Raw genomic sequence first — 26,275 nt, 5'->3', positions numbered from 1 at the left:
AAACCTTCGGGCCCTATTAGGGAGCCCTGGCCCTGGGCCAGCAGCCTCAGGCTGACCCCTCCAAGGCGCCCAGAAGGCCGCAGCCAACGTCAGAGGCTCCATCTGAAGTGACGCGCCCCCTGACGGCACGGGCAAGGCCGGGGCCAACATCTCCCAGGCCCACGTGTGCCGTGGAGGCCGGTCTCCTGTCCCCGTTCAGCCTCCAGCAGCCCTGAGCAGTCGTGGAGGGGCTGCCCGGCTGTTCCGGCACGGGGACCCTGCCCTGGGGAGCAAACGCAGCCTTGCTGGGCAGCTCCACAGCACTGGTCACTCACGGCCACATGTGCCCTCACCACCCCTCGTCCAGTCCCTGCTATCCCTCAAGGACTGCCTCCTGTGTCTGACCGTGACCCCACCTCATGCTCCAGTCACCTGGACTCTGGGCTTCTAGGTCAAACAAGTTTCTAGAACTGCCCCTTGCCCACCCCCCCCAACCCCCCCACCCCCCAGCCAGTGAGTCTGGGTGGAGGGATGGTAAGGAGGAAAGGGGAGACACCCCCACTCTGTTGCCCCTGCCAGACCCTGGGCCTCACTCCCACCGCACTCCCAGTCAGAGTCCCATCCACTCTCCCCTCATCCACCTCCCTCCATCCCACTGCCACCACCTGGTCACCATCATAATCACCTGGATTTCTCAACAGCCTCCTAACTGGTCCCCCAGCTGCAGTCCTGCCCCCTCCAACCCCTTCCTGCCCCCACCCCCCAACCCTGAGTGAGCTTTGTAAAGGCAAACTTGACCCTTCCACACATCCTAGGTCTGCATCCCGCCTCTATCACTTCCCAGCTGTGTGACCCTGGGCAAGTCACTCAACTTCCCTGTGCCTCTGACTCCTCATCTACCAAAAGGGCATGATAATATACCTACACCTCCCAGACCTGTGCTGTGAAGCTTAACTGAGGACAAAGGCACAGACTTGGAAACACGCTGGCTCAGCGTCAGTGGCAACAACGATCGTTTAGCAGCTTAGACCCGTTTCTGGGCGTTCTTCTGAATTGCTGCCCAGACTGGACCAGAGGGCTTTCTTGAACATGCCATGGTCTCGGGCTTGGGGGCTGCTCTGCTGTTCCCTCTGCCTGGAGCTCCTGACGACTGGCGAGCCGCCCTGGTCCCGAGACCCCCAGGAAGCTTCCCACCTCTCCTGCACTTCCGGCGCCTCCCCCACCACACCTACCACTGTTTCACAGTCCTGTCCCCTGGAGGGCAGGGTCCCCGTCCTGTGTCCCGCTCTTTCCACAGTTCACATAAATGATAGTTCACAGAAATGACTACACGCTAAATAATGAACAAAGCGAGCATGGGAGAGACTAAGCCATTCTAGACGGTGGCTCCTGTGCTTCTGCGAGCCTCCGTGACCTCTCCCATGGGGTCACAGACCTGTCCTGTGCAGGGCCAGGTCCTGGGCCCACAAGCCAGCTGCTTCTTGGCCTCAGTCTCAGCCCCTAAGGGTCACCCTGGAGCCCCCCACGCGGCCCGGAGCTCCACAGTCGCCACTTCCCAGGAGGAGCTCTCAGTGGGGCTTGGCTGAGCTCCTGGCCTGTCTCCTCCAGACCTTGCCTGCCACGACCGGCGGCCAGGCTGGGAAGTTTCCATTACACAACCTCTGATGTCCTCCAAAGCTTGGAGATCGCAAGACCTGCCCTTGATCTTCCACGACCAGGACGGCTCACCGCGGCCTTTTCTGCTTGGCCGCCACGGCCAGGTCCGGTGCCGGGGGAGGCGCGGCCCCAGCAGCGCTGCTCAGACTGCGCGCACGCCTCCCACAGGGTCTCGCTGAGACGCAGGAGGCCTGGGGTGGGGCCTGCGGTTCTGCGTTGCCAACAGGGGCGCGGGCAGTGTCCATGCTGCAGGGCGCTCCCTCCGAGGAACGAGGGTGCACACACATGTGTGGCGCGTGCCTGTCCTTGTACGTCTGTGAGTCTGCCTGGACCCCTCGTCCAGGGGTTGGAGCTCAGAACCCGAGAGGCTCTGAAGCTGCAGCCCATGACGGAATGGCTGCTTTTCCCCGGGAAAAACCTGGATGCGCCAACCTGACCACTGACTCAGCAAAACACAGACGGCACTGGGGAGGGACCGGAAGGTGATGACGGATGCACAGCTGCCCCCGCGGCCCAGATGCACAGAGCCCAGGCCCCCGGGGGCACGTCCTGAGCAGCGGGCGGCCCTGAGATCCACACACCTGAAAAATGTGGTACTTCACGTCGCTGATCTCAATGGTTTTGCTGCTGTTGCCGTCTTGTTCTGATTTATTCGTCATCAGCGTCTTGAACCTGGAGCAAAGGAGATGGAACCAGGCGGGTCTCAAACATGACTTGACTCTATCACCGGGCTCCGAGGGCACCGTCACCGGATCCCTCCCCAGGAGACACAGCATTGTACAAATTACTGCCGTGCTCCCCAAATAATTCTTGGCGAGTGCGCTTTACACCATCTGGGCTGACGGCTGGGCTGAGCCCCGTTCTGTCCCGGCTGCCCCCACGTGAGTGACCATGATGCCTATGGCCGGAAAACTGACTCCCCCTCCCAGAGTATTTGTTCTCTAACAATCAAAAGCAATTACTCGGGGCCGGCCCGGTGGCGCAAGCGGTTAAGTGCGCGCGCTCCGCTGCGGCGGCCCGGGGTTCGCTGGTTCGGACCCCGGGCGCGCACCGACGCACTGCTTGGTAAGCCATGCTGTGGCGGCGTCCCATATAAAGTGGAGGAGGATGGGCACCGATGTTAGCCCAGGGCCGGCTTCCTCAGCAAAAAAAGAGGAGGATTGGCGGATGTTAGCTCAGGGCTGATCTCCTCACAAAAAAAAAAAAAAAAAAAAAAAACAAAAGCAATTACTCGACCAGAAAGAACGCTACCTCAGAGAGAGCTCCTCCTGGAGCACTCTGGGCCCTCCCTACCGGCCCTGGGGGCAGGGGTGGGCTCCGCGGCTACATAACAGCACCCCGCAGGGCGGAGGCTCTTCTCCAGCATGTCACTGTCACCTCGTGTCTGAACAAAGCTCCCCACCCCTGGGGCTGGGACTATTATTCGAGGAGGCCGCCTACCTGTCAGAGGCTGTCACCAGCAGGACTTTATGCGCATAGAACAGCTTTCCCTCCACCAGGAAGGTCACGTCCGACATCTCCTTGTTGTTCAGAAAGTGAGGATCTGTGTCAGAGGGGAAGAGGGCAGGGCGATGACTGAGGAGAATCCTCGGGGAGTTTCTTAGGCGTGCTGAGGTGTGTGTGGCGCGGGACACAGGGTGTAGGGCAGAGAAACCGAGGCCGGGGCCTTGGCGCGTGGGAAGGGGACAGGAAGACAGAGAGAGGGAAAGAAAGAGGAGAGACGGGTGGCGAGCGGAAAGCGCGGGCACGGGGCCAAGCCTTCACCTAGTCTGGCCGGCAGGGTCTTCCGGATCTCGGGGATGCTGGGGATGGGGGTGCCGCCATAGCAGTGCGTGAAGATGGCAGCCAGCTGCTGGATGACGGCGTCGTTCTGCAGAGGCAGAGAGAGGGCTGTCAGCCGCCCGCCAGCCGTCTGCTCGCAGCTGCAGCCACGTCAGGCTGGCTCCGGCAGTCCCGGCCAGGTCAGGGCAGCCCCGGCTCCTGTTCCTCCCAGCTCTGGCTTGGCAGGAGATGGCTGTTCCTTCACCGATTCCCCAAGTGGCTTTTCCGGCCAGGCTCCAGCCCAGGCGAACCACGGCCTCGGCCCTCTGCAGCCAGGCAGCACAAGTCTGTGTGGGGCGGGCCCCACCTGTGGGGTGCGGGGGCTGGCCCCATGTTTGCCTGCCTGCATCGGGGTCAGGGCTGTGGGCTCTGGACTAGGGGTGGGGACCTGCCTGCGACACTCACTTTGCTGGTCTTGAGGATGTCGAACATGAGCGGCAGGCCCTCGGCCACCAGCTCCTCGCTGTACTCCTCCTCCTTGATGGAGCCAAAGTCCCGCAGGAGGCTCTGCACCACCGAGTACCGCGACTGGGAGAAGGATGTCCTCAGAGACTCGAGCCAGACGTGCAGCTTCCAGGGGACACCTGGGCCCGGCAGTGGAGGGCAGCCGTCACTCACCCGAGCCCCCACCCCATTCCGCCATGCGGAACACCCTCTCGCCGGGGAGCCACCTAACAAGGGCCTCGCCGAGAGGTCGGAGGGGACTCCAGGCCCTCATCAGACGGGGTGCAGGGAGCCTAAGCTCTGAAAATCCACAGCTCTGCCTGGGGCCTTTCCAGTGTCGCCCCAGCACCCACACTAGCCCCGCTGCTCGCCGGGCCCTGGAATTACCTACTTGGGAGGACCTGTTAATTATGGGGGGTGGCCAGGTGGACTCAGATGCCCAGAAAATATGCAGGACGCTCAAGGACACACGGCCCCTCGCCTGTCCGGAAGCTGAGACGAGCCCTGTCCCACCCTGGACAGCCGCACCAGCACCCGCCTCTGGTCTGTCAGCGCACATCCACCGTCACCTAACTACTGTTTACCAGCTCCCCAGAGTGTCAGCGGGGACACGGTGTAATTTAAGTACTTTGTGGAGGCCGTGACCAACACTAGTTGTGTTCCCAGTAATGAGCGAGAGAACATCTTATCCCCCGGCCTCACAGTGGATTAAAAAAAGGACCAATGGCGTTCCCCAGGGACACGATGATGTGGGCAGTGTTAGCATCCTCAGCTGGCTGACTACTGGTGGGAGTGACATCCCATTTTACAGTGGAGAACACTGAGGCTGACGTGCCTGGCAGGCCGTGTGGCCTCCTGCTGTCTCGGCCCAGCGCAGGGCATTGTGGCCCCTGTGATAGTAACACTACGGCCATCAGGCGCTGCGTGCTCAAAGTGAGCCAGCCCTGGCTTCATGTGACTCCACATTCTTAGATGAGGACCATCAGTGCCAGCAAAGGTGGCACGGCTGGGATCTCACTAGGTCTGTCTGTCTGTCTCTCTGTCTGACTAGCCTCCCTGGAGGAGAGGAGGAGTCCACAGACTTGCAGACCCGAGGACTGAAGAATTGGCCGAGTGACAGAGAGCATCTAGTTGACCAGAAGTGTTGACTCACAGTGCTACAGACGCTCCCAGTGCTACGCGTTCCACGGCTGTGACCGGGGAGGACAGAGGCCGGAGGGCACAGGGCTGAGGCGATGACCTGGAGACGCGTCCCCGCTAAGGACTGTCTAAGGCTCAGGGCAGCTCCTGTTCTGGCCGTCGGCCACCAGCCTGGGTAGACCGAGCTCCCTGTGCTCGGGCTCCGTGCCCGTCGCCCCGTGGGCCCCGGCCCTCCCCCGGTCTCCAGAAGATCAGAGGGTGTGCATAGACACACACACAGCGCGCGGCCTCACCCAGTGTCCTCAGCTCCATGGTGATGTCCACGTAGCCGTGCTCCGCACTGTAGTACATGGCCTCCTGCAGGGCCTTCGTGCGGGTCCGGCTCAGCCGCACGGGCCCCTCACTGCCGCTGCCCTGGCTGGACGTGTCACTCTCCTCCACGCCCTCGGCCAGGATCTCCTCCAGGGACAGCACGTCTGCTTTGGCCTGCTGTGGCTGTGTCAGGAGCTTCCTCAGGACATTCCTGTGGCCGAGGACCAAGGAGGTGAGGCGCCCACACCAGCCGCCCTCCAGCGGCCCACAAGAGCTGCCATGGGAGGTCTTCCCCTCCCAGGCAGGCTGGGCCAGGGCTCTCAGCGCCCCTACCCCAGACACCTGGGCCAGGAGGGGAGAGCACAGGGCACCCTTCCCTCCTACCCTCCTGGTACTGCCGAGAAGTCACTGGCTTTGGGGCCAAGCATGCTCTGCCATCCTGGCTGTGTGACCTCAGGTAGGTTGTTCTGCCTCTCTGAACCCTGACTGCTTTGTCATCTGTAGAACAGGGCGTCAGCATCACCCTCTTCTGGGGTTAATGCGAGGCCAACGTGACGGCATCGAACACAGAGCCTGATACACAGCAGACCTCCTAACAGTACACGTGACAGCATCTGAGACACAGGACAGGCTGCTGCTCACTTGCTCCCCTTCCTTCCACTAATGAGAATGAAGCGAAGATGCTTGCACAAAATTCCGTCGTATATACGGTCATGTGCAACATCAGACCTGGCAGAGCACGTCCCCATATACCAGTGCACTGAACCGTGTGAGATCCCATCCATGGGTAGGGATATGTCTTGCTCAAGGTCACACCGGGCAGGAGTGGAGACTCAGACCCAGGACTTCTGGCTCCAAGTCCCAGATCTGTCACATCCTGGGGCCTGAGGCTCTGGCATGGCTGCAGCACGGGTGGGCCCAAAGGTCACCTGGGGGCTGAGCCTCCTCCCTCTACCCCCGCCCCACTTTGTGGTGGAGCCAGGCTGTGCCAGGGAGCCAGGCTTGTGGTCCCGAGACCCCTTGAGGGACCTGGGGTCATCCCCACAGGGTCAGCCAGCTGTAGCTTTGCCAGCTCCACGAGGTTACAGAGTGCCCGTCTGTGGTGGGCCATGGTGCGTGAAGGTGAGTCAGCCACCGTGCTGCCCCAAGCAGGCTGTGTTCCAGAGAGGGAGTGAGAAGCGGAGGAGCAGACGGGCCACCTCCACACGGGGTGACCCAGCTACAAGAGGGAAGCACGGGCTGCTGGGCGGGGAGGAGGCGCCTAGAGGCCACGACGCGCAGGACAGTACCTGAGGGCCAGGCCGGTGTAGGCGCTGGGTGTGGGGCAGGGTGGGCAGAACGTGCAGAGGAAAAGCATTCTAGGGGGGCCCAGCAGGAACGGGAAGTAGGTGTCCCCCCCTGCCCTCCTCTGCCTTCTAATAACCTCCTCTCTGTCTGCCTCTGCCCCGGAGCTGCCTCACAGCTGTGTCTGGGTCTGCAGCTGCCCTGCCACACCCCTGGGCAGGCGTGGCTCCCACCAAGCAAGGTCCACCATCTGCCCTTGCAGCGGGATGTAATCTCCCGCAGAGCCGCTGGGAGCCTCCTCCGGGCTGAGCCACACGCTACGTGGAGGCCCCTGCCTGCAGCTCCGCAGAGTCACCACCGAGCGGGAAGGGACGTGGCCACGAGGCAGCCCGGTGGGTGCAGGGTACAGAGTCTTACAGGAAATGGGAGACCCAGGCCCTGTCCCAGGTCCGCAAGGAACAGGCTGTAGGGCCCTTCCAAGCGACCCGCCCTCAGCGCTCCAGGCCCTCCCACTTCTGGGGCCCCTGTGCTGGCGGAGGGCCTGCATCTTCTTTCTGGCTGGCTCACCCACAAGCCCCCATCTCTGGAAAGATCTGCAGACCTAGCTTGTCTGCTCCCCACTGAGGAACTGAGGCCCCAAAGACCCTGTTTCGTGCCCCATATCACACAGGGCAGACCCCCGGGTGGGTACCTGTGGCCGTGGGCTGCCGAGTGGCTGAAGCAGTTCATATCCTCGTGGAGGGAAGAGGCCATGCCGTTGGCTTCGAGCATGCTGAGCAGGGGGTCAGCGCCTCGGCTCAGCAACAAGCTGACCAGCTCGTAGTTCCCTACAAGACAGGCAGACCGAGGATGCTGACACCACGCACACCACTGCGCCCCTCTGCTGGTCCTGCCTGCGTGCCGAGCTCGGCAGAAATGCTGATGGATGGGGCGAAGGGGCCCAGGGGCCCAGAAGGAGGGGCTTCCAGGCTCCCACAGGGATCTGCATGTGCAGCCGAATGTCTAGCTACAGGACCCCAGCCTGGGTGACGCTGTGGGGAGGGGTAGGGAGACCCCTCGGGCAGTTGGGGCCTTGCCAGGTGGGCAGCGGGGGACCTACCCGCCGCAGAGGCCAGCTGCAGGGGTGTCTCCGCATAGCTGTCTTCGCCGCCATTCACGGCTGAGCCCTCCACGTGGGCACCGGCGTCCAGCAGCAACTGCCAGGGCACGGGGGGGGGACATGTCAGTGTGGCGGGGAGGGTCTGGGACGTGAGCAGGGGGAGGCTTTGGGGACAGCTTAGTTCCCTCCAGGCAGGTGACCAAGACCTGCTCACCCGGCAGCCGAGGAGCCAGTGCTTGAGGACTCCAGGTTACCCGCAGGGCTCCGAGTGCCTAGAGTCTTCACCTCCATTCCTCTGGTCTCAGACCAAGCCCTAAGCTGGGGGCACCTCTGAGCTGTTTCTCTCTTCAAATGCTTTCCCGTGAACTGGGTGCAGTGACCACATGCAGATGAGCAGAACAGAAACTATCGTCCCCCATCTACTGGGGGAAACTGAGGCTCTGGGAGGCAGCAGATGTAGTAGGGAAGGCATAAGTGTCAGGGTCAGAAAGAGCTGAGGGCCGTGCTGGCCGCTGACCGTGAGTGACCTGGGGCAGGGACCTCACCCTCCGAGCCTCAGTCTTCCTCTCCTTGGAAACGGGACGTGGCCTGCCTTGCGGCATTGTTGGGGATTAAATGGACTGATGCTCAGCCCTTCACAGGGGTCAATGACTAGCGGGTTCAGGGTTCTCACGAGAGGTTCAATGAGCACCCCAGGCTGGGAAGTGCTGCAGGGGCAGAGCCTCGCTGACCAGGAACCAGGTGGCCTCTACCCCTTCTGGCAGAGCAGCCTTGCCAGGGCACAGAGGGGGCAGGGTTAGCAGACATGGAGCAGGTCCACTGAGCCGGCTCGGCTCTGCCTTGGGGCAGGTGTGGTGTCTCTACCACTCCAACGAGCAACTTTTAGCTCTTTCCTTACTGGCTGCTCCGGAGGGAGCCACTTTCCTTCCCGTCCAGGTTTCTGGAGACCAAACCCTCCTGAGCCTGCACGTGGTCTAGGGCACCCGGCCAGGAGACCAGGCGTGAGGCCCCAGCCCACCTGGCAATCCGAGGGCCCACTGTGCACGGGCCGGGCTCACCTGGACCACAGAGATGTGCCCATGCAGCACAGCGAACGTGAGCGGCGTCCAGTGCCGGCTGTCAGGGTGAATGGAGGGGTGTCTGGGAGAGCTGCTTGGAACCTGGAGAATACCACAAATGACCAGTGGTTTCTTTGGTGGGGGACATTCCTGGGCAGGCGACACAGGCACCTGGGCTCAGGAGGTACCATGCAGGGACCATGACCAGGAGTCAACTCAAGCACTTTCTATATTTGATTAGTAACGTCTGCCTGGAGCACCATGTGGACAAGGCTCAAAGGATGTTCAATTAGCAATGTCTGCCCTAGGCAGAGAGATAGCAGATAAGGGAACACTTTATGTCTCAGAGGAGCCAGAGCTAGAAGTGTTGGGGACCCAGGGATGGCTGGAGTCAGGTTGGTAAAGGGGAAGGGTGTCCAGTAACAGAATCATGGCCATTCTCTCCACCCAGGTCCCCCCTCAACTCACTCCCTCTCACACAGGAAGCCCAAGTCTTGAGGAAAAATCCTCTTTGCTAACTGCTCTCCATGCATCTCCTATTTCCAGTCCTCTGAGACACATCTACCTAGTTGTCCAAACACTGGCCGCAGCAGGAAACGGAAACCCTGGGGTGTGGTCGTGCTGGGTTGGGGCCAGTGCAGCCCACTCACCTGGACGTCCAGGTTTGCCCCGGCATCGATCAGCATCTGGACCATCGCCTCGTCCCCTGCTGCACAGGCGTACATCAGCGGCGTCATACCCTGTATGAGCCAGAGCAGACGCTGAACTGTCTGGACACAGCACACGATGACACGTACCCCGTGGGCCTCTGCCCCAGAACCACAGATCCGATCTCCGGCCTGCTCGACCCAGCTGCTCATCCTCAGCAATCCTGTGCCTTGTGCCCCTCCAGCCCGCCCTCCTAGGCCCACCGGACGGACAACACCTGAAGGGTGAGCAGAGACATTTCCATGAGCCACAGGGCATGAGGTGAGGAGCACAGGCCCCAGAGCCAAACTCCGTGCAAAGAACACCTCCGCGTGGGGAGCTGTGAACTTGCACAAGTCAGTGCACCTCTCCGTGCCTCGGTTTCTCCATCTTTACAATGGCAGTAACAGTATCTCCCTCACAGGATTATTGTTGAGTGTGAGTTACTACGGATACAGTGCTCAGCACAGAGGAAGCTCACCTTGGTGAAGAGCTAATCATCTCTGCTACCACCTCTGCTGCCATGTCACACCGCCACCCCAACCCGCCCCAGGCCTTGTGCGTGTGGATCGCCCTGGGAAGCGATTTTTAGCACTCTCTCATTTAATCACCTAGGACCCCCATGAGGGAGTGCTGTTATCATCCCCATTTTACAGATGAGGAGCAGGGGGCGGTTAACTCGCCCAAGGCGACAGGGAGCAGGAAGCACGCCGACGGGAGGCCGGGTGACCCGAGCCGGGAAGCTGGCCTCTGCAGCGGCTCCCGGGGGGAGTACTGGACTCGACCATCTCGTGCTACCGAGCAGTCAGAGCTTCTCCAAAAGCCGGGCCAGGCCCTCCCTGCGATCGGGGAGCGGTTAACAGGACTGCCTCCTGGCCAGGACTCCTTCTCCGCGGCCAGGAACAGCACAGGCAGCAGCACAAAGTGTCACTGCACGGCTGGATCCCGGCGAGCGTGCTGGGAGCCTCACGATGTTATTTACTGGGTCGCTTGTGTGTAGACACGGTCTCCCTACCTCATAAATCCTTGCCTAGTGCCCAGAGATGAAGAAATGGCCTGAGATTAATCAAGAGCCAGAAAACAGCTGACCCACACATGGTTCTGCGAATGCAGCGCTGAGGGAACAGCCAGGACTGGGCACGCAGAGAAAAGCCGGCTGCCACGGAGTGAACGTGTGGCTGTCTATGGCCTCTGCACACGCCTCACCACTGTTCCCTCCACACAACGGCACACAACTCGGAGTTTAAACCGGGCTGCGAGCCTTGGGAGGAGAGCTCACTGTTTCCTGCTGCCCCATCCCCACTCCAGGTACGTAGTGGAGGCTGATTAACAGATTTCAGGGATAATCATCGTCACCATCACATGGACCAGAAAAACCAGAACACGCATTTAGTGAGCACTTACTGTGTGCCAGTGGCAGAGTCTCACAACGACCTCTGGGGCAGGGACTACCATCCCCCGTGCTGCAGCTGGGGAGACTGAGGCTCAGGGAGGTAGAGCAGCTTGTCTGAGGTTGCATAGCTATGACGTGGAGGACTAAAACCCAGGTCTATCTGCAGCAAAGGTCATAGGCCTACCTCCTGTGCTCCGAGGGGGCAGAGTCCTCACCCGGGGGAAGGCTCCCGGAGAGCCCTGGACCTGCACTGACAGAGGCTCCCTTGGGAGAGCTGTCACCCAGCCTGTCACCTCCTCGCTGCCCTGCTGCAGCCCCCCTCAGCCTCACGGGCCCCCGTCCCAGCATGCGCCCCTCAGCCTCATGGTCCCCCGTCCCAGCACGCACCCCAACTGTCCCACTTCCACACTTTGCTCCCCATCATCCCCTTGCCCACTCCCCTCTGCTTCATCCCATCCTCCCTCCCTCAGGCTTGGCTCGGACCCCTCTAGGAGGAAGCGTTCCCTGGCCGACCCTGCCTGACCTGTCGAAGACCACTCTGGCCTCGTGGTTGCCAGGCGCTTCATCAAGCTCTACACGGTGCTGTCACCTCATCCAAGAGCGCCACCTAACCCCTCAGGTGTCCTCTCTCTTGCCCAGGCCTCTGCGGGGGCTTGCAGACCACAGTGCCATTGCCTACGCTGCAGGTGCTCACAAAACATTGTCCAGTAAACAAACAGGACACTGCAGGGGTTAAGAGCCTGGAGGCAGATGCCTTGACTCTTCTAATGCCAGCTCTGCTCCTTGCTAGTTGTGTGGCCTCAGGTAAATCAACTTCTCTGACCTCAGTTTCCTCATCAATAAAATGGGGATAATACCAGTACCTACATCACAGGGCTGCTGTCAGGATTAAACGGGTTAATCTGTGCACAGCGCTTGGAACGAAGCCTGGAACATCCTAAGCGTGACGTAAATGTTAGCTGTTCACAGCAAAAACAACAAAGCAAACAAAAAACTCAAGTTAAATTCTACCTAAAACTGTAAATCACCTCCGACATTCCCTTTCCTGGCTTCCTTTTACTCTTTAGCACTTTTTCTATATTTTACGTGTTTATGTTTCTCAGTATCTGCCTCCCTGCGAAGGCAGGGGTCTCTGCGGGCCTGGCATGTCGCAGGCACGCATGAGGCTCTGCTACAAGTCTTAGTGATGGTCATGCACAGCTTGCGATCAGGCCGGCTCCTCTGGACTTTTCCCAGCCCTGCACCAGCTGGGACAGTCCCCAGCCTTCCAGTGAGGTGAAGCAAGTCCCCGTCACAAAGGTTTTCCACGGGGTCCTGGGAAGTCTTCAAGCTGACATCCCGCCTGGAACAGGCAGGGCACGACTCAGGAGGTGCCCACCTCTTAGCAGCACAGAGCTGAGCAGCTCTCTTCTTGTTTGGGACAGAAAGGACCCTGCCACCAACTCTGGCAATCACAAATCCCTGATTCTGGTCCCTAAGCCCGGCTAGTGGAGCTCTCAGGACCTACCTGGTCGTCCACGGTGTTAACCCCATCCGGGCCCAAGGCTTCGATTGCCTGGTTGATGAGGTCCGTCCTGCCGCAGCTGAGCATGCGGAAGCCCAGGTCCTGGGTGAATTTTTCAGTGGCTGCTCGGGCGTCCAGCCTCCGGAAGGAACTGAAGCAGCATTCGGGCCTGCACAGAAGAGACCAGGCTGTGTTAGCATGCTGTGTGTGGACTCCTTCTGCTGGGACACAGCCTCTCAGTGAGACGTGACATAGCTGTGCCAAGCTGACGTGTGGCCTCATCATGCTCAGTGACAGGAAGAGCACATGCTTCTGCTGTTCTACAAACACGTTAAAGAAGCTCTCTGAGCTCCTGAGAGCTGTCAATTTTCAGGAAACAAGTCCCAGCTAAAGTAACCTATTAGGGGTCAGCCCTGAGGAGGAAGAGGCTCCGGCTAGGGCCTGGGCCACAGCGCTTGGTTGTATCGTTTTTGCATGGAGAAGGCCACACTCAGTTTCCAGAACAACACTGTGGCCAAGCTCCAGCTCCCGGCTCCACATCCTCTCCCCCAAGGCTTCCTGGTGAGGCCCAGAAGAGACAGCGGACAGTGGCCCAAAATCCAACTGTGATCACGGAGAGTCACAGCTAAAACCTGTGTCTACAGAGGCACGCCACAGGCTTCCAGAAGGCGGCTTCAGCCTGGAGTCTTGGTTGGGCCAAAGCGTAGAAAGTTCATGTCTTAGAATGAGGTTCCATTTGCCATGGAGACAGAGGTGGCCATAACTGGCAGAGTGCCAAAAAAAAAAAGGATGTAAGGCTCTCACAGGCCAAGGATGGCCAGAGGTAACCTTTGGAACAACTTTAGGAGACCAGTCCAAGACAAGGCAGCCATGTGGGGAAGGAAATTAAGAGCCCAGGCTTAGGGTCACGTGGACCTGGGTTCAAACCTGGGTGTGGCCACTTTGCTAGCTGAGTATCTGCGGTCAAGTTAGTGTTCCTCCCCGATCTTCAGCTCTAATGTGAGCATGACAGCCCTTTCTTCTCTAAAGTTGTCACGAGGACCAAGATAATGCATGTCAAAAAGAAGGGCTCAGCACAGCGCCTGCACTTAGGGGTACCCAGGAAAGTGGTGCAATTACGGGAAGACAGGAAAGAGGGCCCCTTCTGTCGTTTAGACCCCCAACACTCCAACAGGAGAGACTGTGAGAGCTCTCCTGCCCAAATCTAAATGTCTGCTCTGTGCTCAGTGGCTGCCGAAGATGCATCTAGAAAGCAGCCAAGGTCCAGAATGATTGGTTCTCACAGGCGTGGCATGTGCAGAGCAGGCCCTTAGAGCGGCTGGAATGTGCTGCCCTCCCCCAGCCCCCGGCAGGAGAAGGTTTGCAGGGGCTGGGCACAGAAGCCGGGGCCCTCCCGCCTCACTCCCCCCCAGTTCCCCCCGGTTCCATACTTGAGCTGCCGGGGCTCACAGTCCAGGCCGGGCAGCAGCAGCCGGGCTGCCTGCCGGACATCACCACTGTCCACGGTGAGGCTGCGGCGGTGCTCCGCGTAGGTGAGGGCCACACGCATCCACTCCATCAGTGGCGGCAGCAGCATGAAGGGCCTGCGAGGCAGCAGAGAGGGGTCAGGCCGGGTGCGGGCTCCTGGAGGGGCGGAAGGGGCCCCCCTTCAACATGCACTCTCGGAGAACAGCCACAGAGGCTGCGCACCCCATAACCTTCGGGCCTGAGGGGAGCAGGGGACCTGATCCTTCTCCTCACAGAGACCCCAATTTGTCCTACTCCACAGAAACTCTGTCGTGGGTCAGAAGGAAGTCCTGTCATGGGCCGTGAGGAGAAGCTGCAGGCCTTAAGTGCCCAATGAAAGAAGCGGTCTTCCAGTGTGTGGAACTGGGGACTCTTGCCGCCTCCAAAGAATTCAGATGGGGTCTCTAGGTCTCCCTCTCTGCAGAAGGGAAGGACTACCCAGGCTCCAAACCCAGCATTGTCATTAGCAGCTGTCCCTGCCTCACCACAGACACCCCCGAGCCTGTTTTCTTCATCTGTGAGACAGGTAACACCTACTCCTCAGGACTGTCATGAGGCTAAAGGAGACGACGCACGTCACACTCTATGTGCGTGGCTGGCAGTCATTCCTTCCTCAACCAGCACCTGGGCAGATGGTAGGCCTTATGTCACCTTCCGTGGCAGGCAGGGTTGCCCCAGCTTGGTGCTCCAAATCCTACGAGGAGGAATGGTCCCGGGGACTTAACTCTAAGAATCCATGGCCACGGCTGGGGCACTAGATGGAAGCAGGGAGAGGCCGTTCAGCAAGGCCTCTGAGCGGCAAACTCCAGGGGGCACCTTTCACACAGTATTCTAAGTGTCACCAGGGGGCGCCACTCACAAGGAAAGTGACTAGTGCTCCCTGGTCTTCAGCCACACAGCGGCACAGCCACCCAGGGTCCATCCCCACCCTGCAGATCTTTGCTTTAGCCGGGGAGGTGGGGTCTGCTTACCACTGAGGGAAGCGCCCCTCCTGTCCTCCACCAGTTCCGGCAAGTCCCCCGTGGTGAACACCTCCTGGGGAGACCACTTCACAGACAACAGATCTCACCACTGCCCACCCTGCCTGGCCCACCTCCTCACAATGAGCCAGCTCTCGCTTCGGCCCGTCCAAATCCCCTTTATCCTTCAGTTCCAATGCCATCTCTTTCCAGAAGCCTTTCCAGATCCTCTCTCTCCAAAGAAAATAATCTCTTCCTGCTCCAAGATCCGTTAGAACTCTCTCTTCCAGCAACGAACGTGTCTCATCTTCCTGACTAGCCTATTCCTCCTCAGGACAGGAACGATGCCTTCCTCATCTCTGCACTCTCCGCATCAGGCCCCGCATGGGCCTGGACACAACAGGTCCTCAACAAACATTTGCTGAGTGACTACAGGTACGGCTGAGTATAATGCATCCAAGAACTTAGCATAAGGCATCCACGTTTTCAGTTCTGGACTAGTCACGTTTCTGCCTGGAAAAAAACTGTGTATAATTTTCAAGGGCACAGCGCTGACTCATTAGGGTGGGAAGTTAGGACTCGAGGGGGCGAACTTGTAGAATCTAGGAAGGACCAACAATTCATTTGTAAATTACCCCTCTGTTTAAAAGATGTTTCTTGGGGCTGGCCTGGTGGCGCAAGCAGTTAAGTGCGCACGCTCTGCTGCAGCGGCCCGGGGTTCGCCAGTTCGGATCCTGGGCGCGCACCGACGCACCACTTGGTAAGCCAAGGTGTGGCGGCATCCCATATAAAGTGGAGGAAGATGGGCACGGATGTTAGCCCAGGGCCAGTCTTCCTCAGTAAAAAAAAAAAAAAAAAAAAAAAAAGGAGGAGGATTGGCAGATGTTAGCTCAGGGCTGATCTCCTCACAAAATAAATAAATAAGTAAAAGATGTTTCTTGGAGCCGGCCCTGTGGCTTAGCGGTTAAGTGCGCGCGCTCCACTACTGGTGGCCCGGGGTTCAGATCCCGGGCGTGCACCGACGCACCACTTCTCCCGCCATGCTGAGGCCGCGTCCCACATACGGCAACTAGAAGGATGTGCAACTATGACATACAACTATCTACTGGGGCTTTGGGGAAAAAAAAAGGTGGATTGGCAATAGATGTTAGCTCAGAGCCGGTCTTCCTCAGCACAAAGAGGAGGATTAGCACGGATGTTAGCTCAGGGCTGATCTTCCTCACAAAAAAAAAGATGTTTCTTGATTATAAATGCCCGTTTGAATTCCCCCCAAATATTTTTGAATTTTACAATTCTTACAATGCTAGAAAGCAGACTCAAACATATACTTCTAGTTCCCAGTCTTTCTGATCCAAGGGGAAGGCTTTTATCGAAACCACCAGCATTGCAGACTGAAGTGTAAACAAAAAGATAGTTGGTGGATTTGCCAGCCATTCTTCCCTACGGTGGCCCACAGCCAAGACCAAGTGCCAAGTGTGGCCACTAAAGCTCTAAGCGGCACCTCCCCGCTGCACTAGGGGAAATCCCAGAGGGAACTCAGGAAACCATGAAGTGTAATCAGATGGTGCCTGGATTCATTCTTCTGCTTCGTGCCTCTTACAACCTATGAAAAAAGGCAGCACTGATAACCTCGGTGGGCAGACGCTGGTTACCATTGGCTACTTTGGCCTCCACGTTACTGTCTTAGGCGGAGACATGGAACAAGTTAGTTGGAAACTACATTTCCCAGACTCCTTTGCAGCTGGGGTTCTGGACACAGCTTAGGTTTCACCATTAAGAGGTAGTTGCATGAGATCTGGTACATGGACGTGAGGCGGAGACCACCTTCGTGTCCCTTTGTCTGTTTCTGCTAGCAAGCTAATGAAACATGAGGTCTTTTTTTTTTCCTGCAGGGCATTCCAGTGTCCATTTTCTGCCTTCCTGGGAGCCTCAGAGGCAGTGGTAGTGCGACTGAAAGTAACAGTGAAGACTTCTGGATTCCAGCTTCAATCCTGAACTGCAGCTCCCGAGGGGGCTGTCTCCGAGGGAACAGCCCCCTGATGGAAGAGTTCTGTATTGTCTTTGGAGTCATTCCTGGAGGCTCAGCCTTGAACCTGCTCTTTGAGCCCTTCCAATGATTCTGCTGGCACCTAATCCCCTGCAGTAAATCCCTTCCTGCTTAAGGCACCTAAGGTGCGTTCTGTTTCCTGAACTGAGCACCGACTAATATTTTCAACATGCAGAAATCCTTTAGGATTAAGATTGTCCCTCTGCCTCTGGTGGTGCCCACCTGTCCACAAACAAGGCCATGCCAGCTCCTAAACTGACTTCTTCAGGCCTTTCTCCTTGGCCTGCCCACCTCCCTGGCCTGTGGCCCATGGGAAGGTAAAATGGCGAGCAATTCACAGACTTTCTCAGTAACATCCTTCCCTTGGCCTGTGTATTCCAGGCCACTATTTCCTTTCTGGTAACTTCAGCTATCCCACTGGGCATGCTGAGAAGCTGGCCTGCATTTCTGGACATTCTGGAAACTCCCTATAAAAACTCCCATCTGCACCAGCCATGGCTGCGTCCTCACTCCAGGGTGAAAGGGCTGCAGAGGAGCAAGGCTGAGACGGACGGATGTACACGCCGTCCCCAGGGCCTCTGTGCTTTGCCCTCTCTCAAAGAAAAAGGCTGTTTCCCCCTTCCTACCTTTCCCCCAGGCTGAGTCGGCCACAAGCCTTTCAGTGCCCGAGTGCAGGGGTCCACAGGGCCAGAGGCAGGGAGGGTGGGCCAGGGCTGAAGGAATCCTCTTCGTTCAGCCCTTCTGCTGCCAAGCTTCCCCTTTACTGGGGCTGGTACCTCAGAACAGGGGTTCTCGAGCGTTTGGGTCTCAGGATGACCTTTGCACCCTTACAAATTAACGAGGCCCCTGGAGACCTTTTGTCTATGTGTGTTATTCTATCACTGTTTACTGTATCAGAAATTAAGACAGCAAGTGTTACAGCATCTGCACGCACAAGCTCACAGCCCATCACCGTGACACCCTCATCAGAGGTCACACGGCCTCTGGAGAACTCCCCCAGACACTGGGGAGTACACGAGAGTGAGAAGGCAAATGGCACTTTATTATTAGGAAAATAATTTTGACCTGCAGACTCCCAGAAAGCCTCCAGGACCCCAGGGGTCCCCAGACCACACTTTGAGCACCACTGCCTTAGACGAACGCAGCAGATCCTGAAGACGAGGCTGCTCCTGGGCCGGCAGGCAGCAGTGGACGTGGGGCTGGGGATCTGGCCCTGGTGGCACATGGTCTGGCTGATTCTAGAGGGGCATATGGTTTCCATGCACACTTCCGGCCCAGGGATCTGAGGATCCTATACCACATCCTCACTTGGAGAAAGTTCTAGCTTCCTGGAAGCAACTGATCTGCAATCTTGGGCAGATCATTACCCTCTCTGGGCCTGTTTTTCTATTCAAAAGGAGTTAAGTCAGTGGTTTCTAGACATTTTCCTTCGTGAGAACCCCTTTTGCTGTCATTTCAGACTCTACTTGACAACAGCTGTATCTACTGTGCAGTGGTAAAGAGCAAGTGCTCTGACGGGAGACTCCCAGGTTGACATTCAGTGTATCCCAATGAATCAAATTGTGATCCTGCACAAGCAACCTCACCCCTTCAGCCTCAGTCGCCCCATCAGCAAAATGGGTATAAATAATAGGCCACCTCATATGACAGAAGTATGTATATAAAGTGCTCAGCACAGCGTTTGGTACATGCTAAGTTCTCGATAAAGGTTAACTATTATTATCATATTAGCATCTGGGTTTTTTTTTTTTTTTTTGGTGAGAAAGATTGGCCCTGAGCTAACATCTGTGCCAATCTTCCTCTATTTTGTATGTGGGATGCCACCACAACATGGCTTAATGAGTGGTGTGTAGGTCCATGCCCGGGATCCAAACCTGGGAACCCCGGGCCTTTGAAGCAGAGAGCATGAACTTAACTACTGTGCCACCGGGCTGGCCCTTTAGTATCTGTTGATAGAGAAAATACTTATAATAGCAAAAAAGGTTGTGGAAATCTGGTCCTATAAAATGCCTTGGCTCCAGCCTTCTTCAAGGCCAGCCAATCCTCTCCCCACTCCCCCAGCCCTCCAGCAAGTATAAACACACAAAGCTTGCAGAGGCTTGCCAGCAAACTGCCCAGCACCTGCTCCATCCCAGCTCGTAAAGAGAGAAGCAAACGCAGCCACTATGTCCAGTGTGATCTGGAAACTGTTCCTGGCCATGCAGGCTCTTGGCCTGGGCAGTCAAGGACCTCGCAAAGGGGAAGGGACGACGACCAGGAACATAGACCCATAGCCTATGTTCAGGCCATGGGCATGAACACAAAAGGAGGCGAGGGGGGTGGGCATGGAACTACTGCAGGGACCTGCCCCTCTGCACACCTCAAGTGCTGCTGGTGGCCTGACCTACAAGGCACCACACACAGGCAAACGCACCCGGTCAGGCCACTGCTGACAAACGAAGCCACTTCAAAGGGCCATTGCCCGGTAGCATTTGTCTTTGTGTGCATAAGAAAACGTCGTCGTCTTGGGGGGGAGTGCAGGAAACACACCATGTAAACGGGTCTTCACGTGAGGAGGGCGGGAACCCCGGACAACTCCTCTCATTCGCTCGAGGAGGAAGGAGAGCCCCAGGGAGGCCCAAGGTCACAGAGCCAGCTCAGTAGCAACAGGGAGACCAGACCTACGGGGCAGGACTCGGCTTCTCTTGTTCTCTCTTTAAATTAATCAAATAGATGAGCCTCAGTCCATCAAGCCAGTGGTCTCAGAAGGCGTTTCAACAGGACCAGGCCTGCAAAAGCCATTTTTCCCCATTAAAAAAATGAAAGAGAATCAACTTCTTAAGGACTTGGTTTTAAGAGGTCCCTGCAGCCTAGAAAAAAAAATAAACCCTGCCCGCTCAGCAAACATATGATTTATTGGGATTGCAGGCCTATAAGCGGTGTCTTAACAATGTGCAACAGGAACTCCCTCCAATTTCCAGCTCAAAGCAGGCTCTGTTCCTCCTTGAGGTGGCCAGGGGCTTCAGGGAGGAGTCAGGTTGGCAGATGGGGCACTGTTCTGTGACTGGAGGCTGTGCGTGCGACCTGAGCCTCAGGCACGAGAAGGCCTTGAGCCCCTGTGAGTCCGGGGCCAGCAGGTATGTCCCCTCAGCACCCACCCATGAGGAACTGGGTGCAAGCACACACGCACACCCCGGGCGTGCCCACTGGCTGGGCAGGGCCTTGAGACCCCAGCCTGAGAGCTCAGCCCTGGGAAAGCTGGGCCTCGGTCGCTTACCTCCCACCCTTGGCAGGGAGCACGGGAGGCTCTGGAGCACAGGCCTGGCTCCAGAGGCCTCCTTTGGGGAGGTCCGTGATGCCTTAGGCTCGCTCCCTAATGAGATCTCCCTATCACCCTGCAGGCTAAGCCCACCACCCGTGAGCATCCTTAGTCTAGGAAAGGAATTGCACAGGGGCCAGCCAGAGAGCTACAGACGAGGATCGAGGGAGGGGGCAGCTGGAATGTCTCCCACCCTCAGCCCTAAATTCTTCCACTGACCTTGCCCCACCTTCAGTGGGAGCCATGCCAGGCACTGGGGTTGGATGGGGTGATTTCCACTCTGCATCCCCTCTTCCCACAGGTCTTCCTGTGGGGCACACTGCTCCTATGCCCCTCCCCGCTGAGCAATCTGGGCTGGGGCTGGCGAGGGGCACTGTCAGGAGCCTGTGAAGATGCCAAGCTCTTCCCAATCAAACGACAGCTCCACGAGCAGAGCCTTCCCTGGGAAGGTCAAGGTCGGCTCTGCCATGCCGGCTCTAGGTACTCACCACGGGTTCCCTGAGACTCCCAGAGAGCCACCGTGGCCAAACATCAGGCCAAAACCTCCACGGAGAATAAATCCAATGTTGTTCCACTGAAGTCAGATTCTACTCGCAGCCCAAAGGAAAAGCAATTCTAGTCTAGTTCACATCTTGGACTAATTATTTTTCTAGAACTGCTTGGTAAACCAGAATGCTTTGGCCCAGCTTGGAGTCAGAGCTGGGCAGGCGCCCCTCTTTGGACCCCAGGCCTCTCTTCTCCGGCAGCCCGCTGCCTCAGAACTTGGAGCTGACCCACGGCAGTGCCTCCGCAGGGGGCCAGGAGGCTTCTGTTAGAGGCGGGGCTCAGGGCTCTGCAGGCAAATACGTTTTTCTTATTAAAACTCATCTGGTACAGATTAGAGGCACTAGAGAAACCTCCACTTGCCCAGATACGCATGTGCACATCAATTTAGAGTACAACCAAGTCATGATTAGCTGTGACCAATCTCCTCGCCTCTTCCCAGGGACTACCCTTCAGGCCCCATGGGAGCCTAAACGTGAGCAGGGACGGCAGGTCACTTGTGTGACAATTGGGGCATCCTGGCCTGGCTCCCGAGGCATCTAGGGATAACAGAAAACCACTAACAACAGACATGTATAGAGCATTTGCTAAGACTTGGCCCTTTACATTTATGGACTCAATTATCCTCATGTCTACTTTATGAAGCAGGTATGATTATTATCCACCATTTTATACACGGGGAAACTGAGGGCTGGAGAGGTGAAGTCACTTGGCCCACGTCATGCACCTAGGAAGCGGCAGAGCTGGGACATGGGCCCAGGCCACAGACCCCAGTGCCCCGAACAGTACACTCCACTGCCACTGAGTGTAGCACACTGGTGCTGGCCTTTTATCTGGACTCTGCCTCATCTCCTCCATCTTATGCTCCACCTCCTGGGTGATGAGCATTCAGGATGATCAGGAAGCATGCAATTTGTCACCCAAACTGGACCACTTTTGAGAGGGAAAAGGAGTGTCATTAGCAACCACACCAGGGCGTCAGGTGTAAACCGGAACCGCCCCAGGGCCACCGGAACCTCTGGTGCCCTGGGCTGGCCCTGGTGAAGCCCTCTCCTGGCTCAGGCCGTCCCTCAGGCAGCGGGGGCCGCCCTGCCCACCCATCCTGCAGTAAGAACCCACTCTCCCTTCAGCACGCGCCCGCACGGCACATTCCCCATCTGTGGTCGTTCTATTGGCGTATGTGGTCTGTCTATTGCTCCTCAGACCGCAATTCCTCTGCAGGCAGAGGCTGCGCTGCTCACCGGCGTCTCCCCGCACTCAGCACAGGAGCCCACCTTAGAAACCCAGTCTCTGCCTTTATAAACGCCGCACGTCCCGCACTCCGGGAGGCACAGTCCTCCGGCAGCTAACCTGTTCCCAGGGCCAGCCCTACTCCAGAACTCTGCAGGGCTCCCGAGCTCCGAGTCAGGCCTCGGCTCCCATCCTTGGAGGCTCCAGTTGGCTTGAGTGTCGGCAAACCTTTCTCTTCAGAAAAAAGGAAATACTTCCTAGATAAGAGCTAACCACTTCATGGGAGATTGTTCACCCAGGAACAGTGTCCTGCGGAGAGCTAAGGCAGCGCGGATGTGGGAGTGGAGCCTTCTCAGGGAGGGAAACGGCAGACGTGGTTCTGCAGATGTCAGCGTGGCCCTGAGCCTCGGGGAGGGCACGCGGCCACCCGGCATCCGACTCCAGGGCGGCACCTGACGTGGGCCAGATGGTACAGACTCCAGTGGGGCAGCCCGCCACCCCCTGCCCCTCCTCACGCAGCATGGAGGGCTCTTGTGTGCAAGGTCAGGGCTCCCGGACGCTTCTTGGGCCGAAGCTCGCCGGCATGGCGGCCCGGCAGCGAGTCCAGCAAGCCGGGGTAGCGCCGCTTCCCACACAGCTGGAAAGGGGCCCCTCCACGCTGCTGTGGTGTGGCTCCCTCAGCCTACGGGCCACACCTCACCTGTGCGGCTCCTGCTGCCGTGTGAGAGGCCCACCTTCTTCACCATGCCCGGCGTCTCTGTGGCTGACGAGACCACAGCTCTTTCACCAGCGGAAGCCAGACAGGCGAGGGCCTCCAACCTGTGAAACACACGACCCTCCTGAGGGCACCTGCCACCACCCGTCAGCCTCCACCAACAAGGCAGGTTGGGAGGACCCTACGCTCCATTCATCCCACAGACACCTGCCGGAGAGTGGACGGGGATGTGGTCTTTTGTTTGGGGTCTCCGGGTAGGTATTCCTGTTTTGATTCAGGTGAGTATAATCACACAGCACCCACGTTCCCACCCCACCCAGTCTAAGACAGAAAGATAACCCATTCAGACTGTCAGGTAAAGAGTTTCCGGAAACTTCTAGCAGAAAGTTTCCAGCTGCAGCCTCAGGGAAGACACTGGCACTGGCTTCAGCAGCAAAGGCACAATGCTATGATTTGCTGAGGGCCTACTATGTGCAAAGTAAGCCTGAGACCATTTTGTATACATTACCCTCTGACACAGCCACCTGCAAGGGAAGTACAATTATGAGTCGGCATCTTACCAACGTGGGGACCAAGCCTTTAGGAGGTTTGGACACATGCCCAAGGTCACACAGCCAGCCCATGGTGATCTACCTGGCTCTAAAAACAACAAAGTCTGGGTCTTTCAAGACACCAGACTGCCGTGCATGCAATGCTGAGCACACTGGCTGGCAGAGGACGGAAGGCAGGCACGGCGGGGAAAAGGCTCGCCTCAGGCCCACTTCACCACTCTGCCCAACTCCAGCTTCTCCACCCACAGCCTCATCAGGCCCTGCGGTCGGCGGGAATGGGAGGCTGCGCTGCACCTCGAAGCCTCCGAGAGTGGCCTCGGATCCCTGAAGAGCCTTCCTCCCCCGAACCTCAAGTATTAAAGCAGCGAAGTGGGGACAAGTCACAGACAGCTGTCAGAGGAGGTTGGTCTTGCGGGAGGAGGGAAATCTGAAGAGCTGCCTGGTAGGCAAGTAGGAGCAGGCCAGAAACCAGGCCAGCGGGACTCCCGATGTCACCTGTGCCCCATCCTCAGCGCCTGGAAAGTCAACAGCTCAGCCTCGGGAGGTTGCCTTCTTTAAGAAAGCCAACTCAATTCCCTTCAGAGCTGGGACTTTCCAGCACGGAGGGCTCCCTGGGGCCCCGGCAATACTGCAGACAAAGGGGATTGTTGCTGCCGTGTTAGAAAAACACTCCAAACGCATGAAGCCCCAGGCCTGGCACTTCTCCCTTTCTGTGAGGACGGGCGGGCCCAACAATGGGACAGGAATTCTATGCAACAGGCAGGCCGGGGGGCACCTTCAACGGCTGGGCCAGGATCCTGTCCTGTCTCCACCCTTGTCATCTAGCACCGCCACTTCCTCTGTCTGCCCCAAATCCCTGGCCCATTCCTTCTCGGATGCTGGACAGATGCCCACCCTCAGGCTGGCCACCCAGGGCCAGCGAACTCAAGTCTGTCGGGGAAGAGGCTCCCAGCAGTCGAGAGCGAGCTGCCCAAGTCACACTGGGTAGAGGAGGTGCAGACGAGACCCCAGGGTCTCGCCCTGTCTGTCGAGGGTGGCGGGAGGGACATATCACCCCGGACAAAGTGAATTCACTGCACTACTATAATCAGATCTCCCTGCTTGAGCTCGGATCTGCCTCTTCCTAGCTGTGACCTTGGGTACCCTCTCCCCCCTCAAGGTCTCAGTCTGCTCATCGGTAAATGGGAGTGGTAACGGCTTCCTCCAAGAGCCACTGTGAAGATCTACTAGACAGCTGTGTATTTAAAGTGCTTTATAAACTGTAAAGCTCTGTCCAGACGCTTCTGGCCCACATAAAAATAAATCAGATCACACCACACCTGAGCTTACCATTCGGCAGCGGCAGCCCACCACACGTAGGCTCTGTGGCCAGGCCAGCAGGCAGGGGCCTGGGACACAGCACATCGTTAACCTGAGAGGCTGCTTGGCTCACTGCTTGGACTGGGAACCAAAGGGTGGATGAAACCCAGTTGTGAGAGTTCTGTGAAATCCTTGGGTGGGGGGTTGTGATAAATCTAAAGTTTGTTAACGTCCCCGTCCAAAAGAGCCCTCGCTCGGTTAGTGCTTTGTGCCGTGTGGTCCACCTCATCTCCCCTGTCACTCAGCCGGCTCCCTGGCTCCTGTCAGGGCTGAGTTAAGGGGGAAGTGAGGGCAGGGACTGAAGGAGGTGTACAAGAGAGGGAGAGAGAACATGCATTTTGAACAGATGTGATTTTTACATTCACCCTTGTTTTTGGATTATTTAATGCATTAAACACGACTTAGTTAGTCTAGTCCTTCCGTAGGTTTATGAAAACAGTAATTACACTGATAGCAGCAGCTACTGTGTGTTAACAGCTTGCTCTGTGCTAAGTCTTTTGAATATGTTACCTCATTTGAGCCTCCCAGAAACCTTTGGAAGTAGATCAAGCCATTTTCCATTTAACGCTGGGGAGATTGAGGCCTGAGAAATTAAACAGCTTGCCCAAAGTCACACAGCTAGTAAATGGCAGAGCAGAGACCCTGTATGATGGTCTTTCTGACTCCAAAGAGACCAACCTCTAGGCTTTACAGCCTATTTCATTAACTGAACAAAATATTTAACTGCCTACTATGCACCAGGGACTGTTCCATGTGGAGTGGACACAGTGGGCACAAGGCCAACCCATGGTCTGTACATTTTAGAGGGGTGAGGAGGGAGCCAGACAAGTAAGTAACCAAATACATGAGCAACGTCATCTCAGATGGCGGAAGCCTCTGAAGAAAATAAAGAGAGGGTAAGTGATGGAGAAGGACTGGGGCGGGAGGCACAGCCCCCTGTGTGGACCGCAGACCATAACAAGCCACTGCACAAGGCACTGGCTGTGCCAGTCTTGGGGATACATGGAAGCAAGCACTTAATTCACCCAATAGCTATTCTTATTTCTTTTACTTCCATTTTGGGTAAACAGATGGAAATTTAATGCACAAAAATGGGGAGAGGAAAAGAGAGAAAAGAGCTTAACATTGCAAATCTTCTTGAAACGGTATTTAAGGGAACCACAAGTCAGTAGCATAAAGCCACCACTGCCATCATCTCTATTATTTGATAAGAAAACACTTGTGCAAGCTGAGCAAAAGATTAATGAGCCCACTTCTTCAGACTGAGCACACGCCCACCTGTGGGTGTGTCTATTCATGCAAAGTGCTCCTCTGAGGGGAGACAGCCCCCTTTCTGCATCTGGGTGGAACAGAGGTGACTTTCCTCGCTGTGTACCTCACTTGTGTGGGGGCATTTCCCCAGGAGGTGGGGAGCCCCCCCAGGAAGTAGCCCTGCCCAGATCTGTACTTTACACAGGAGGAAACTGAGGCTTGGAAGGGCAGGAGACTTGCTGGATCACAAAGCCTGAGGTGGGGGACTGGGTTTGCACCTCTCTGCTGGAGCCCCACCGAGAAGCATCTGTCTACAGAAACAGTCAGTGACGACTTAAAAACAAACCAACCAACTCACTTAATTCTGTTTTTAAAATGTAGACCCATTTCTCTCACGAAATATGAACTTGAAACAACTAAAGTTCTTCTGTGACTTTTG

At 57.2% G+C, this 26,275-nt stretch overlaps 1 protein-coding gene across 2 annotated transcripts in view; it reads right to left on the bottom strand.

The window, feature by feature from the left end:
* Positions 1–26,275, bottom strand: part of ABTB2 (ankyrin repeat and BTB domain containing 2) — a 168,744-nt gene that overhangs the window by 6,080 nt on the left and 136,389 nt on the right. For both annotated transcript variants that reach the window (XM_058527166.1, XM_058527167.1), the window contains 11 exons: positions 13,808–13,960; positions 12,381–12,546; positions 9,444–9,533; positions 8,794–8,895; positions 7,736–7,832; positions 7,328–7,463; positions 5,334–5,563; positions 3,862–4,040; positions 3,400–3,505; positions 3,076–3,178; positions 2,217–2,307 (listed from right to left, as the gene is read on the bottom strand). In XM_058527166.1, the coding sequence (XP_058383149.1) occupies positions 2,217–2,307; positions 3,076–3,178; positions 3,400–3,505; positions 3,862–4,040; positions 5,334–5,563; positions 7,328–7,463; positions 7,736–7,832; positions 8,794–8,895; positions 9,444–9,533; positions 12,381–12,546; positions 13,808–13,960 (1,453 nt within the window). The remainder of the gene's footprint in view (positions 1–2,216; positions 2,308–3,075; positions 3,179–3,399; positions 3,506–3,861; positions 4,041–5,333; positions 5,564–7,327; positions 7,464–7,735; positions 7,833–8,793; positions 8,896–9,443; positions 9,534–12,380; positions 12,547–13,807; positions 13,961–26,275) is intronic.

The sequence above is a fragment of the Diceros bicornis genome, chromosome 31 (genome assembly GCF_020826845.1).
Source record: "Diceros bicornis minor isolate mBicDic1 chromosome 31, mDicBic1.mat.cur, whole genome shotgun sequence".
Lineage (NCBI taxonomy): Eukaryota > Metazoa > Chordata > Mammalia > Perissodactyla > Rhinocerotidae > Diceros > Diceros bicornis.
This window is presented reverse-complemented; position numbering and strand designations above follow the sequence as displayed.